Source organism: Rosa chinensis, chromosome 1 (assembly GCF_002994745.2).
Source record: "Rosa chinensis cultivar Old Blush chromosome 1, RchiOBHm-V2, whole genome shotgun sequence".
Lineage (NCBI taxonomy): Eukaryota > Viridiplantae > Streptophyta > Magnoliopsida > Rosales > Rosaceae > Rosa > Rosa chinensis.
Window position 1 is genome coordinate 52,080,755 of NC_037088.1, and position 15,130 is coordinate 52,095,884.

General features: G+C 47.3%; 1 protein-coding gene across 1 annotated transcript; it reads right to left on the minus strand.

The window, feature by feature from the left end:
• Window positions 1–474: 474 nt before the first annotated feature.
• On the minus strand, window positions 475–14,333 carry LOC112181849 (palmitoyl-monogalactosyldiacylglycerol delta-7 desaturase, chloroplastic). The gene is made up of 5 exons (XM_024320248.2): window positions 14,008–14,333; window positions 13,644–13,784; window positions 13,423–13,569; window positions 1,031–1,137; window positions 475–956 (listed from the first exon to the last, which is right to left on the minus strand). Exons 1-5 carry the CDS (start codon window positions 14,284–14,286, stop codon window positions 737–739), a joined length of 894 nt encoding a protein of 297 aa, XP_024176016.1. The 5' UTR covers window positions 14,287–14,333; the 3' UTR covers window positions 475–736.
• Window positions 14,334–15,130: the final 797 nt, after the last annotated feature.

Below are 15,130 nucleotides of genomic sequence, written 5' to 3' on the forward strand. Positions count from 1 at the left end.
TGTTTTTAGGAAGTTTATGTTCTATGTTTATGTTTCATAGTTTACTAGGCTTACGAGGAATAAATGAGTGTTGGATAATCAATTTAGTGGACCTGTCTCTATGTACCACCGTGGTAGTACCACAACTTCTTTTCTGTATATTATACTAATGCCAACAGAAGAGTATGTAATGGTCATTCTAACTAGAGTCTAGCATTAGTTATTTTTGGTTTGATACAATGACCAAAATATCGAGTATCGAGGAAATATCGATAGTCTGAAAAATGAAAATTTCAAGGAAAATATTCAGAAAATTTCGATATTGACAAATTTTCGAAAGAAATGGTAGAAATTGAGAGAAAATTATCCAAATTTTAGGTGAAACTTTGTGAGCTGCTTATTTGTTTCATTATCTATTATATTAGTACAGATGATTTTTTTTTTTTTTTAACATTAGTACAAATGGTAGCTAAGAAGCTACTAAGGGAAGGACGATATAGGAACCCCCAACTGAACACAACTTTTATTTAATAAAGGCTGAAAGAAAATATTCATACTTCACCGATAAAAGCTATAATTGCAATCAGCTCACGGATACTCCCGTGGCCTAAATCACAATCGAGGCATAAACACTTATCAATGTTCATACATCTAGATAGCAAAAGTTTATTCCCAACCACATGAGGAGATGTAGGAGCTACTAGTCCAGGATGTGGCCAATAAGCAAGAATGCCATATATATGGCTAATTGGTCAAATTACTTATCCTTCATGATCGAATTTTTTGCCAAAGCTTTTCGTTTCTTCTGAATCTCGGTTGGCAGTTTCACGTGTGTGGCCAAACCCACAACTTGAAAAAACTTAATCACATACCAACTAGTATCAATTTGCCACCGTTCTAAGCCCTGTCGAGCTGAGTACTCAAAAGCATGGTGATTATTGTGCCAACCTTCTCCGAATGCCAGCAATCCAAACAACCTAATTAAGTAATTAAATTCAATATGTTAATTTAATAATACGTAATCTCATCAGAAAATCGTTTTCTATATTACCAGTTGTTTTTTGACGCATCACCAGTATCCCATATTTGTTTTCCCCAAGTGTGGCAAATAGAATTTATTGAAAAAGTAACTTGTGAAATGACTACCACCCTTACACCCTACAAAGGTAAGGAAAAAAAGGTTAAATAATTTATGGAAAAAAAAAGGGATGGTTTTAAGCAAAAACAAAAGAGTTTTTATCACCAATGGTGTTTAAACTTTTTTGCACCGGACATAATGATACCCAACTTTTAAAATTGATCAAAATGATACCTAAACTTTTAAAAAATATCCACTTGATACCTTGGTTTATTTTCCATCACTTCTCTATTAAAATTGACCGCGTGCGGTGCATGTGAGATGTTTTTATGTGAGATGTTTTTTGGGGTTATAATAGTATTTTCACACAAAAACTTATTTTAATTATTTTTTATTGATTCTCTTCTTTTTTCAAAAGGTGGGAAACATCCCAACCTTATTTGTTTATAAGATGGTGCAATTGAAATTGAATGAAAGATTTTAATTCTATAGAAGAAGAAAATTGGGTTATAAATGGTTGATGACTCATTTGACCACAAATCACTTCAATTTATGGGTTTGATGTTGCATCCGTGCATCTCTATATTCAGTTTCGGATTCCAATTCTGCAAAACTATCGAATTTGAATTACAATTTTGTGGTGTCGTCGGTGACGGCGAGACCATTGTATTTTCACGTAGTTCTATTGCTTAATAACCATTGATCCAACTACTTTCATATAAGCAAGAAAAAAGAGTAAACGGTTGTATATACCTGTACATACTGGGGAGTCAACTAGGTTTGGCACTAGCCTCTGAGTCCCCTCGGTACTCCCAGGTACTACGCCACGGGCCGGGTTCACGACCCACCATGGCGGGCCTCACATGGGATGCCACCCTGGGCACCCAGGGCTCGGGGCAAGGCCAGCACAGCCCATCTATTTACGCAACAAGAGAGCTGATATGACATCAGAAGAACAACATGTGTCCCACATCGAGGATAGGGGAGACTCCCTTCCCACGCTTGAGTATAAAGACATTAGCACAACCACCTTTCACGGGTAATAACTCCTATATACACAGTTTGATCTCTACATCTATTAGTTTCTCACTCAGACATCGGAGAGGTATAAACCGTCCGGTACGGTTTATCCCTCTGACGTTGTGTTCTTGATACAGGATTCAGGAGCAGATCGGTGCCCCAGACGGTATAGCATTCTGTGTAAGGTACCCGGAGAAAGCCACCAGAAACATTGGCGCGCCAGATAGGGGCTCGATCGTGGATCATTTAGAATGGATGAGCCAGAAGCGGCAGGAGAAGTTAGAAGTGTCGCTCGGGCACTGATATTCACACCGGGAACTTCTTCAGCAGAAGCGCCCAGTGTTCCAGGAGAAATGCATGGTCTCGGATCCTTGGACCCCATAGTCCCGGAAGAAGTGACTCCGGTATCGGAGATGGATTCTATGCGAGCTGAGATCGCAGCCTTCAGGGAGCAATCCCGGATCGATCAGGAACAAAGGAGTACCGATAGGGAAACGAACCACCTTGCACAACAGAGAATGCAGGATTTGGAAGATGAAAACACAGAGCTGGCCCGAGCACTGGACAGGAGGCACCAGCACAACAAGGCACTCACCCAGGCCCTGGCTAGAGCATCCTCGCTAGCAACAGGTGTGAACACTGCACCGACAACAGGAGGCCCTAGCACCGCTCTAGCACCTTCTGTGGAGGGCAGCCATCGGATAATCCAGGTACCGGTAGACTTATTCCCGGAAAGCTTGAGGCATCTACCACCACCACCGTTACCACAGCCAGTTCACAATACCCCACCGGTAACCGACGCAAACACGACTTTACTCGTACAAATGAGCAACTCCTTACATGCCCTGCAGGCAAGAGTACAGGCCACAGAAAATAGAGACACCTGGAGAGCTATGAACAGTTACGAGGACCGCCCGGGGCCTTTCACCCAACAGGTTAGAGGAGCCATTCGAGCGAATACATCGAAACCATTGAAGATTGACTATACGGGAGTTGGAGACCCCTATCAGCAACTCCAGGCTTTCCGATCACAAACAAGAGCCAAGGGATATACGGATGAAATGTGTTGTAATATGTTCCAGGAGACCTTGTCAGGGGAGGCTTTGAGTTGGTTCTACGAACTGCCGGTCGGTTATGTAGGGAATTTTAAGGAGCTAGCTGACAAATTTGTCGTTCAATTCATCTTACGCACCGATGGCATACACACACCAAAGGGCCTGTTAAAAGTCCAGCAGGGGGAAGATGAAACTTTGAAGTCTTTTGTAAATCGATGGCAGGCGGCTACCACTAAGTGCTGGGACCTTAATAAGGAACTGGCTGAGCTGGTTTTCAGGAGGGGCTTAAGGCGCAGAGAATTTCTCTACGGGATCAACCACAATCCTCCAGCTAGCTACGACGAGCTGATGGCCACTGCCATCAGACACGCCTAGGCCGAATTCGAGCTTACGGGGACAACCCCAGACCGGAGCTAAGATTCTCCTCACAGACCTCGACTGTCAGGGATGAAACACGAAAGAGGGAGTGGGTCCATAGCCATGATAGGTCACCCCATAACTCGAACAAAAGAGGCAAAGAGTCCTCGTCCAGGTCAAACAGTTACGGGACCACCCACCCTCACCGGGAGCCGAGGGCACAGCAGGCCCACGGACACCACCACCACCCCGGTATGAGGTGTTCACAATCCTCAACGCTTCATACGAGACTATTTGGAATGAAAATAAGGATGAGATACCGGGACCACCCCCAAGGAAATTCCCGAAGAGTAAACTTACCCAGCAGGATACCGGAAAGTTCTACACTTATCATGAAGATGCCGGACATAATACCAATCTCTGCGTTGCTTTAAAAAATACAATCGAGTCCCTCATCCAGAGGGGCAAGCTTCAACGATACCTACCTGCTAAGGAGATAGGAGCTGTAGACGTGAACGGCCAGATCTTCAAGATCCACGGTGGGGGCCCGAAAGAGTTGCCCCCCCAGGCGAGGAAACGAAATTCTAGTTTCGGTCATCCGAAAGTTTTCAACTTCCACAAGGCTCCGCAGCAAGACGGTGGCACCGGATGGACATCGGTGACGTTCGTGCAGGAGGAAGAGGCCGACCTAAGGATGCCCCATGATGATCCCTTCCTAATCACGCTCCAAATGGACGATTATATAATGTCCCGGGTGCTCGTGGACACCGGGGCCTCAATTAGCGTATTATTTCGCGATGCTTACAACGCTTTGAACAGGGGAAGGTCCAATCTGTCACAGGATAACGAGCCCCTAATTAGTTTTTCAGGAGATATCGTCCAACCACTCGGATCAGATTACCTATCGATCACGATAGGCGAAAGCCCAAATTGTTCAACCATCAAAACAGAGTTCATTGTCGTGGACTGCGTCTCATCCTACAATGCTATCCTAGGCAGGCCGGCACTCTGGCGTCTGAAAACCTTTATAGCAGGTCACATGTTGATGATGAAAGTACCAACCCCGGCCGGCACTGCTACGATCCGGGGTGATCAGGCAGCCGCAAGGAAGTGCTATTCTCTAACTGTAACACGCGGTAAGGGAAAGTCCGAAATGTTGCACGTAGCTACTAACCCTCTGTTGGATAGGTACGAGGATCCCAGGGCAGATACCGACTCCGACGAAGAACAGCCCGATGCTGTAGAAGACATTGAAGAAGTGGTCCTATCAGAGCAGTTCCCGGACAGGACTGTTAGGATTGGTACAAGGTTGTCTCCGGTTGTCAGGGAAGGATTGATCTCGTTTCTTCGATCTAACACATCTGCATTCGCCTGGTCCTATGAGGACATGCCCGGTATACCGCCAGAGATAGCCACGCACAATCTTAGTATTATTCCTTACCCAACACCGGTAAGACAAAAACGAAGGGCCTTCACACACGAGAAGTACCGGGCTATCCAGGTTGAGGTAAAGAAGCTGATCGCCATCAACTTATCAGGGAAGTAACATACCCCCGGTGGTTAGCCAACGTGGTAATGGTACCAAAGAAATCCCCGGGATCATGGCGCATGTGTGTGGACTACACAAGCCTCAATCGGGCATGCCCTAAGGATAGCTTCCCGCTCCCGTGAATTGATCAATTAATCGACTCCACTGCTAGGTACCGGTTACTCAGTTTCATGGATGCGTTCAGTGGGTACAACCAAATTCGAATGAACCCGGCAGACGAGGAGCACACTGCCTTTACCACTGACAAAGGTCTCTATTGCTACCAGATCATGCCTTTCGGGTTAAAGAATGTAGGTGCCACTTATCAGCGACTTGTCAACTCCATGTTTGCGGAGGTTATCGGTACTATCATGGAGGTCTACGTGGACGACATGCTGGTGAAGAGTCTAACTCTGGAGGATCATGTAGCCAACTTGTCAATCGTCTTCACCATCATATTGCGCAATGGGATGCGGCTTAACCCACAGAAGTGCATCTTCGGGGTCGAGGTAGGAAAGTCTCTCGGGTACATCATTAGTCACAGGGGAATTGAGGCCAATCCAGAGAAGGTGCAGGTTATATTAGACATGGTGTCCCCAACCTACAGGAACAAGGTCCAATCTTTAGTAGGCAAGGTGGCCGCCCTATCAAGATTCATCTCCAGGCTGACGGACAAGTGTACTCCTTTCTTCAAATTGCTAAAAACCCAACACGTCGAAATGATAGCCTGGACAGAGGAGCACGAGGCTGCTTTCCTTGGTTTGAAGTCATACTTGTCAGAGGTACCTCTACTCTACAAACCTGTTCCCGGAGAGATGCTTTACGTATATCTGGCGGCATCGTCAACGGCTGTGAGCTCAGTCCTGATTAGGAAGGAATCTGATTGTGAATACCCAGTGTACTACGCTGGAAAAGGTTACACCAGGGCAGAATCCAGGTACCTGGACATTGAAAGAGTGGCACTGGCTCTCCTGGTATCAGCTCGAAAGCTCAGACATTACTTCCAGGCACACTCGATCACCGTTTTCACTAATCACCCATTGAGGCAGGTTTTACAGAAACCAGAAGTATCGGGCAGGTTAATTAAATGGGCCATCGAATTGGGGGAGTTCGATATCAAGTACCAGCCCCGGATAGCCATCAAAGGCCAGGCAGCGGCAGATTTTATTTCAGAATCAATCCCCTCCCATAACCCAAACCGGGAATCATCAGAACCACTAGCTGCAGATCCACCTCCGCCAAGCACTTGGCGATTATACGTTGATGGAGCATCCAACAAGAAAACCAGCGGAGCCAGCATCCTGCTAATTAGCCCGGACGAGCAAGTCTACGAGTACGCCCTCAAGTTTGCCTTCAAAGCATCCAACAATGCCGCCGAGTACGAGGCACTTATAGCAGGTCTGCAGATCGCCCGGGAACTAGGGGTGCAGCACCTTAGTATCTTCAGTGATTCTCAGTTAGTCGTAAACCAGGTCAGCAGTAACTTTGAGGCAAAGGAGCCCCACATGTCCTCCTACCAGGCCTTGGCCCGGGCATTAGTTCAGAGGTTTACCTCCTACATTTTTACCCAAATACCGAGGGCAGAAAACGACAAGGCAGACGCCCTTGCAAAGCTCGCATCAACTTCTCCAAACCCTACCTATGGGGCCACCAAGGTCGAAATACTAGCACGGCCTAGCACTTCTAAGACGTTGCATAAATATTTGCCGTGGATCACACAGCTTCATGGATGGACCCAATTTTGAGATACATGATCGACGGCCTAGTACCGGATGATAAGGTCGAGGCCAGAAGACTACAGCTAAGGTCAGCTTGATACACAATCATGAATGGCAAACTGTACAGAAGGGGGCATTGCTTTCCCAACCTGAAGTGTGTAACGCCGGAGGAAGGTCACAAAATAATGAAGGATATTCACGCTGGTGTATGTGGTAACCATGCCGGAGCCCAATCTCTTGCGCACAAGACCCTAAGGGCAGGATATTTCTGGCCAACCATGTCGGCTCTGGCCCAAACAATATCCAGTTCTTGCCACAAATGCCAAATGTATGCAAATATCCTAAGGGCACTGCCCATCGCCCTTTCCATCCTCCTGGCACCATGGCCGTTCTGTCAGTGGGGTTTGGACCTGATTGGTAAACTTCCCACAGCAGTAGGACAGTTCAAATACGCCATTGTTGCCGTGGACTACCAAACAAAGTGGGTTGAGGCAGAACCTCTCGTCGCCATCACCACGGAAAAGGTCAAGAGCTTCCTATGGAAGAACATTTACTGCAGGTTTGGAGTCCCGGATACCATAGTCACGGACAATGGTACCCAGTTTGACAATGATGAGTTGAGGGCTTACACACAGAACCTAGGCACTAGGATCCTCTATGCTTCCCCGGCTCACCCCCAGACCAACGGTCAGGTCGAAGCTGTCAACATGATAATCAAGAAAATACTGAAAAAGAAGCTTGACGAAGCAAAGGGTCTTTGGGCTGCTAAACTCCCGGAGGTGTTGTGGGCTATCAGGACCACGGCAACGGAGGCTACCGGGGAGACCCCTTTCTGCATGGCTTTTGGATCAGAAGCAGTACTCCCTATTGAAACACAAATCCAGAGTCCCCGGATCGAATACTTCGATGCGGCTACCAACTCACAGGGCCTACACCTCGATGCCGATTTACTCGAGGAACGAAGAGATGTGGCGCACATGCATAACTTGGCAAACAAGCGGAGGATAGCTCGTTACTACGATGCCAAGGTACAGTCCCGGACATTAAAATTGGGGGACTGGGTCATGAAGCAAGTCTACCCAGAGCCCCGGGGACTGGATCCATCCTGGACAGGCCCTTCCGAGATCATTGAAGAGGTAGGTCCCGCAACCTTTTTCATCCGGGACATGAACGGGGTCATTTCCAGGCATCCATGGAATACCCAACGCCTACGGTATTACTATAAGTAGCTCTAGGAGCATCTTGTCCTAGCTTTTGCTTTTTGAATACACAGCTATGGCAAGCTACCCATCGGGTACTCATTCTGTATTTAACGACCTTGTGGTATTTGAATGGAAAAATGAATTATTCAGACCATTTCTGGCATTTTTTTACCTACCCCGGACATTCCCGGACATAGCTATTGTCAGTTACTCTATTCCGGTAATAAGTGATGCAAACAAATGCTTACGGTAACGAAAATCCCAGAAATTTTAATTCCTTTCCAATTCCCATTCAAAGTCTGGATGTTTCCATTCACAAAAGGCCTGGACTACCAGGCAATAAGATAATTGTTCAAAATGAAATAAAATAAAATAAAAAATTTTACAACCGATCTCCACCAGTACTCTGGGACCCACCGGCACCAAACTTGGCAGCCGCCTCCCGATCTTTCTTCTTCCTCTTCCAGGAGACCCCGCTTGAATTTGGCTTCATCTAAGTATCCGACCGCCACCCACTCCTTGAACTTCATAATGACAGCCTTGTCTTGGGCAGCAGCTAGCATAGAGATGAGCTCTTCCGAGGACTTGTACTCCTCCACGGCCTCGTGCCTCTCCGCAGGAAGACGATCCTCCAGGTGGTCTGCCTTCTCCTTCCCTGAGACGGCAGACTCTACAGCCTTTTTCTCAGAGTCCCGGGCGTTTTTTACCTCTTCCGGTGCCTCAGCTACTTCACCCTCAAGCTCCGTGATCCGCTACTTAGCGGCGGCCATCTCAGTCCTCATTGAGTCCCGCTCCTTCTCCAGCTTGGCCTTCTCGCCATGAAGATACTTCACCTGCCCGGAGAGATTGCTAACCTCCTCCTTCAGATGAGTATCTTCCTCGCTGGCGTCAATGGCGTACACATTGAAGAGCGCCTGCAGATACACCGATTAGTGCGTGAAAAAAAAAAAAAAAAAAAAAAAAAAACACCAGAGAAAATACAAGACTTACCCGCATCATTGATTCCCAGGCAAGACGGCGATTCTCCTGGGGAGTGTTATCCTTGGCCCGAACCCGGTCGAGGTCAATATCCTTCAGATCCCCAAGCATGGACCGCACGAACTTTTCATCGGCAACCCCGTACTCACTCAGCAGCTACTTGATGGGCTTCTTGGGGATTACCGGAATGGCGGGAGATAACAGGCCAAGAGAGGGCGACGACTCTGGTCCCGGGTGATCTTTCTTCTGCCTCTTAGCACCAGTACCTTGGACATCCAGGCCAGTGTACGTCATCTCCTTATCAGCCCGATGCCGATGCCTGTGGGATCTCTTCTTCTCACCAGGGAGTAATGCCTCATCGCTCCCAGTTGAGCGAGAGGAAATCGGCAATGGGGCCGGTACTTTTCCCATCCCGGTGTCATTTATAGTGATAACATCGGCCATGGACGGCTGTACGACGTGGGTCACTGGAGCGTCGGGGTCAGGCTCACCATATCCCTCATCGGCGATCTCCAGCAGGGTTTCTTCAATGGACCGACTCGAACCTTTCAACCCCAGGTCGACGTCGATGTGAAGGGCGTCTTCTCCCTGGCCCATCAACATTTCCATCAATTGGGCATCGTCCATTCTGTCCTCCTCCTTGCCTTTCCGGGGTTTCCTCTTCGGCGCTTTCACTACAATCAGTTCAAAGGTTAGTCGAAAGTGGAAAGGACGAGTGACACCAAAAAAAAAAAAACAATAGTAATAATAACAATAATATACATATTTGTGTAAGGTTTTAAATCCCTTACCGGGGAGCCACCCTAGCCCTAGCCTATAAAGTATAGAGTGCCGGATGAATCTATAAGAACTCCTCTCCTTCTCTGACCAAACAGCATATACCCGGGCTATCCTCTTCCTTTCTACTTCGGATAGAGTATAGGACTGGTCCCCGATAGCTTGGAAGGTACCGGTCAGCTGCCACTTCTTATTTTTAATCTGCCACCGCCCCCCAGCTAGGAACACTTTGTTCCTCCACCTTTTGCTCATCGAGGTAGGCATGTCGGTAACTAGTGGCTCGTAATCCCTAGCGGCAAAGGTGACCGTACCCCCACACAACTGCTTCCTTGAGTACAGTACCCGATGTACTGCGCGGAACTCGTTTATGGACGGCCACCCTTGTTGGCACAAGTCCCACATGGCCATCATACTATATATTTGGCGAACGGCATTCGGGGTCAGCTGCCCTGGTGACAGGTTCAGCATCGGTAGCGGATACTGTAGGCACCGGGGCAGCGGTAGAGATAACCCTTGGTGAAGCTGATTCTCGTGCAGCGCCACCCACCCCGGGGCAGGATTCGCGGCCATCTCTCCATCCCTGAGAGGCCTAAGCTCAACCGCGTCCGGTATCCCCCACTTCAGTCGCATGTCGACGATCTCCTTCATCGTCATACTTCTCCCGGGCTCGTCACATACGGTCCCATCCGCAAGTGTATACCTCGGCTTCAGTATGCCCTCCGGAATGGCCACTGTGACTATCGGGGCCTCCGCAGATCCTCCCTCGCTCTCACCCTCGTCGGACTCCTCACAACTCTCCGAGAACACCCCAGTCGAGGATCCCGTGTTCTCTGCTAATTGATCTACTCGGCCTAGGTACCGATCGATGTCCACTTCAGCTTGCCTGGCAGAGGACTGGTACGATGATCCCGTATCCCCACCCCTTGCTTCTGATTCCATACTAACTACGGTACCGGGGACCTCAAATCTCGCTATCTGGAACCAGAAGCACAAGGGTTAGCCTAGACAAAACCCAGAAATTCAAGCCAAAACCCATAAAAACCCAGAAATTCAAGCCAAAACCCATAAAAACCCAGAAATTCAAGTAAAAACCCAGAAATTCAAGCCAAAACCCATAAAAGCCCAGAAATACAATGAAACACCCAGAAAGTGAAACAAACCCTGAAATCTAAAACAGAAGGACAATGACACTGGCATTGTTCGTTTCTGTCTATGCAAACAGGAGGAACAAAAACACAAACAGAAACTGCCATGGCAGAAACAGAAACAATAGACCTGACAAATAAATAAGTTAAATCGTACAAGCAGGGCGAGAGATCTAACCTCTTCTTCGGCAGACGATCGATCTATCACTCCACAGGCACTCGCACTTCTCCCTTGGCTCTCCCTTTCTCTTCGCTTTGGCTCTCCCTTTCTCTTCGCTGAATCTTCTGAACTTCTTTTTCACGAAAGTGAGGGAAAACAGTCGGTTTCCCTCTTAAATTCAATCTCCAATACATCAGGGCCGTCGAAACCAGAAAGACCTCAACCATAGGATCGCTACACGTGTCCCACGCATTCCTCCATTTCTCGAGGCCTTTGCAGGCGAAGGGACGGGCATTTATTGCACAACCCAGTCTGCCCCACGTGACCGACATGCACCGCCTACCCCATCGGGTATAGGAGCCAAGCCCTCTTTCCACCCCATCGGGTATCGGAGCCAAGCCCTCTCTCTCTACCCCATCGGGTACCGGAGGCTCAAATTTTCTACCCCATCGGGTATCAGAGCCAAGCCCTCTCTCTCTACCCCACTGGGTACCGGAGGCTCAAATTTTCTACCCCATCGGGTATCGGAGCCAAGCCCCCTCTCTCTACCCCACTGGGTACCGGAGGCTCAAATTTCCTACCCTATCGGGTATCGGAGCCAAGCCCTCTCTCTCTACCCCACTGGGTACCGGAGGCTCAAATTTTCTACCCCATCGGGTATCGGAGCCAAGCCCCCTCTCTCTACCCCACTGGGTACCGGAGGATCAAATTTTCTACCCCATCGGGTATCGGAGCCAAGCCCTCTCTCTCTACCCCACTGGGTACCGGAGGCTCAAATTTTCTACCCCATCGGGTATCGGAGCCAAGCTCTCTCTCTCTACCCCACTGGGTACCGGAGGCTCAAATTTTCTACCCCATCGGGTATCGGAGCCAAGCTCTCTCTCTCTACCCCACTGGGTACCGGAGGCTCAAATTTCCTACCCCATCGGGTATCGGAGCCAAGCCCTCTCTCTCTACCCCACTGGGTACCGGAGGCTCAAATTTTCTACCCCATCGGGTATCGGAGCCAAGCCCTCTCTCTCTACCCCACTGGGTACCGGAGGCTCAAATTTTCTACCCCATCGGGTATCGGAGCCAAGCCCTCTCTCTCTACCCCACTGGGTACCGGAGGCTCAAATTTTCTACCCCATCGGGTATCGGAGCCAAGCCCTCTCTCTCTACCCCACTGGGTACCGGAGGCTCAAATTTCCTACCCTATCGGGTATCGGAGCCAAGCCCTCTCTCTCTACCCCACTGGGTACCGCAGGATCAAATTTTCTACCCCATCGGGTATCGGAGCCAAGCTCTCTCTCTCTACCCCACTGGGTACCGGAGGATCAAATTTTCTACCCCATCGGGTATCGGAGCCAAGCCCTCTCTGTCTACCCCACTGGGTACCGAAGGCTCCAATTTTCTACCCCATCGGGTATCGGAGCCAAGCCCTCTCTGTCTACCCCACTGGGTACCGGAGGCTCAAATTTCCTACCCCATCGGGTATCGGAGCCAAGCCCTCTCTATACCCGGAGGCTCAAATTCTCGACCCCATCCAGTACTATGGACTCAACCTCATTGTCCCACCGAGGTGGCTTACCTACAGCGTAGCCCGCTCAAGATTTCTCTTCTGAGGGTACTTGGGGGACTACCTATAGGCACACTAGTGCCAAACCTTGAGACTAAAATAAAGCCCCCACCCAAGAAACATCTTGAACGGGAACTTGGGGGACTTGTATATACTGGGGAGTCAACTAGGTTTGGCACTAGCCTCTGAGTCCCCTCGGTACTCCCAGGTACTACGCCACGGACCGGGTTCACTACCCACCATGGCGGGCCTCACATGGGATGCCACCCTGGGCACCCAAGGCCCGGGGCAAGGCCAGCACAGCCCATCTATTTACGCAACAAGAGAGCTGATATGACATTAGAAGAACAACCTGTGTCCCACATCGAGGATAGGGGAGACTCCCTTCCCACGCTTGAGTATAAAGACATTAGCACAACCACCTTTCACGGGTAATAACTCCTATATACACAGTTTGATCTCTACATCTATTAGTTTCTCACTCAGACATCGGAGAGGTATAAACCGTCCGGTACGATTTATCCCTCTGACGTTGTGTTCTTGATACAGGATTCAGGAGCTGATCGGTGCCCCAGACGGTATAGCATTCTGTGTGAGGTACCCGGAGAAAGCCACCAAAAACAATACCCTTAGTTTGAACTTAGATGTGACGGAAAATGGACGGAGGTATGAAATTGATCAATTTCTTTAAATCTAGGTACATTTTTGATCACTTTTGAAAGTTGGGTAAGAAATTGATCAATTTTTATAGGTCTAGGTACCTTTTTGATCACTTTTAAAAGTTGGATATCATTCAATCCAGTGCAAGAAAGTTTGGACTTTAGTGGTGATAAAAACCCAAAACAGAATAGTGAAATGAAATTTTACCATTCCCCAAATCACAAAAGGTAATCCTCCGGCCACATAGAGTGCAACTCCAAGAAGAACTGAATGAAGGAAGTAGGTATAATGAAGAAACCTATAGTATAGTTGGCATTCCAAATCTCCCACGTTCTTCATCAGTTGTCCGTCATACTAAAAAATAAAGAGAGTTATAACGAGAGGGAGAGAGAGAGAGAGAGAGAGAGAGAGAGAGAGAGAGTTCATACGCTTCCAAACCGAGAATGATAATCGAACAGCCAATTCAAGTGACTAAACCAAAATCCCTTATTGGGGCTATGAGGGTCTCTCAATTTTTCTGTAAATTGATGGTGGTATCTATGGGTGCTCACCCATTCAAGTGGACTACCCTGCACAGCAAAGAAAAGCTCCCACATATATATAAAAAGGTTCTCTACATGATTCCTTGAACTCCTTCACATTGAAAACATCCATATAATAGGTTTTCTACTTAACCAATCTAAATCCAAATTAAGAATTTCTAAAACTCATGGGTCTACTTAGCACTGTATGGTGAAATTATACTGCTAGCAGAAGGGAACCCCCAAGACAGAGATTAAGTTAGAATGAGACCTGAAGTGACAGAACTGCACAATAAGCCAGTGAGTATTCAAGCCATTTGGGGACCTTAAAGCTCTGGTGGGCAAGGTTCCGATGGTAAGAGATAGTTACTCCCATACCCGACACCAAATATAGTGATATTGCCACCCAAAGTGCACCCCAAGTGAACTGAAATGGTGCTAAAAGACAGAGGAAAGGGACGCCCAGAAAGAGAGTAAGATGGTATAAATCCATGAAGTCCCATTCCCTCCCAAAAAATTGCACCTGCCAGTTAATAAGCCGGGATGGCATTTTACATACTAGTTTAGTTTAATCAGATTCGAATGAGTGAAGAAGTTTGTGCTCCTGCATGCCACAATATATAGTATTCTTGAGGATTATTCCATGGTGCTGCACCACCATGTGGCAATGTAGACGAGGAGGTTCATGAAAATGACTTTTCAACATATTTTCATCCCAATTTAATTCGGACATATCAACACACACATCCTTACATATGCAATCAGTGGCGGAACCAGGATCCAAACCATGTCTGCTAATTAGCAATCAGTTAAATTAGACTAATTTCTCTATAATCTATATTTTTTTTTTGGGTACAATGACGATAGCTCACACAGCTTTCTGTACAATGACGATAGTCCCATAAGAAACCAAGTAGTATTAGCAGAGGTATTGAGAGTAAGTAATTCATTCCACAATTCAAGCTGTTTTTCCTTTTGAGGATACATGTATAAAAATGTAATGTACCAGCGATCAGCATTTTTAGGATTAGAGAAGCAGAAAAATGAATACAACGAGGATGTTCAAGAACAGTTGAAATATTATAATTTATTTCATTCCAAAATAATGTCAAGCCACCACATTTCCCATCCGCTAGAATACAACAAGCATTACCAAAAGGAAACTTAGAAACTAGCTTATCTGAAGCATCCTTATCGAGTCTAGTATCCATTAAATAGAAAACATCAACAGCAACTAAAGAAGATAGAAAGGTTGCTTGAGGAACAAAACCTGGCCGTGAACAACCACGGCAATTCCAACTTAGGATTGTCATTCTAAACTATTGAAAGAAGAAGGTTATGCATTGGATTCTTTAACAAAGTCTCTGCCTCGTTTACAAGGACTTATGAAGAAA